This window comes from Acomys russatus, chromosome 20 (genome assembly GCF_903995435.1).
Source record: "Acomys russatus chromosome 20, mAcoRus1.1, whole genome shotgun sequence".
Classification (NCBI taxonomy): domain Eukaryota; kingdom Metazoa; phylum Chordata; class Mammalia; order Rodentia; family Muridae; genus Acomys; species Acomys russatus.
Window position 1 is genome coordinate 17,885,657 of NC_067156.1, and position 1,128 is coordinate 17,886,784.

The 1,128-nt window shown below is 45.8% G+C and overlaps 1 protein-coding gene across 1 annotated transcript; it reads left to right on the top strand.

The window, feature by feature from the left end:
• The first annotated feature begins 498 nt into the window (after positions 1 to 498).
• Positions 499 to 922, top strand: LOC127204230 (dnaJ homolog subfamily C member 18-like). Its single transcript, XM_051163181.1, has one exon. The coding sequence runs from the start codon at positions 503 to 505 to the stop codon at positions 911 to 913; it is 411 nt and encodes a 136-aa protein (XP_051019138.1). The 5' UTR covers positions 499 to 502; the 3' UTR covers positions 914 to 922.
• Positions 923 to 1,128: the final 206 nt, after the last annotated feature.

Sequence of the window (1,128 nt, forward strand, 5' to 3'; positions counted from 1 at the left end):
GAAGAATGTTACTCTGCCTATCATGTAACCTTGCATAGTAAGCAGGTGGCCTTGGAAGCCTCTACCATCTTTGGAAGCAATACATCGAGGAAAGTGAAGGGCTCTAGATGACACAGCACAATCATGATCCATAGTAAATACGGTACAAACACCTGACAACAGCCAGGGAAATGCCTTTTTCCATGTAATGCTAATGTTACAGAGAATTCCCTCATTTCTTTAATCATTACAAATGGTGAGGACTCAGATTAAGGGAGGTAGAGAAAAAAACAAGATTGTTATCATGTAGAACTTTCTAAAGCAACTTCTGTGAGAAGACAAGAAGTTTTAACTCCTGAATCTTTCTTAATCTATAACTTATATGCACCATAAACACTGAAACTGTGCTACATATTCTCCATGACTGGACACATGCACGATCACAAGGGTGCACATCCGAAATATGATGCACAGTGGGAGATGTGGACTGATTTATCAATTATTCAAGGTATGGAAAACCGATATGGCCGCCACTCTGGGCAGCGGAGAGCGCTGGACCCAAGCTTACATTGATGCAATTGGAAGAAACAAATACCCAGATGACAGACGGCCTGACAGCCATGATCCCTGTGGTTGCTGTAACTGCATGAAGGCTCAAAAGGAAAAAAAGTCTGAGAATGAGTGGAACCAGACCCGGCAGGGAGACGGGAACTCCACATACACTGAGGAACAGCTGCGTGGGGTACAAAGAATCAAGAAGTGCAGAAATTACTATGAAATTCTGGGTGTTTCTCGCAATGCCAGCGAGGAAGAGCTTAAGAAGGCTTACAGGAAGCTCGCCCTGAAGTTTCACCCGGACAAGAACTGCGCTCCTGGAGCAACGGACGCCTTCAAAGTAGGGGCATATGCATGGAGGTCGGAGAACAACCTTTAAGAATCAGTTCTTGGGAGCCGGGCGTGGTGGCGCACGCCTTTAATCCCAGCACTCGGGAGGCAGAGGCAGGCGGATTGCTGTGAGTTCAAGGCCAGCCTGGTCAACAAAGTGAGTCCAGGATGGCCAAGGCTACACAGAGAAACCCTGTCTCGAAAAACAAAAAAAAAAAAAAAAAAGAAGAATCAGTTCTTGGGCTGGAGAGATGGCTCAGAGAG

Bases quoted from the DNA above. Each gene is read 5' to 3' on its own strand.
- LOC127204230 (XM_051163181.1), top strand. From the start codon at position 503: ATGGCCGCCACTCTGGGCAGCGGAGAGCGCTGGACCCAAGCTTACATT.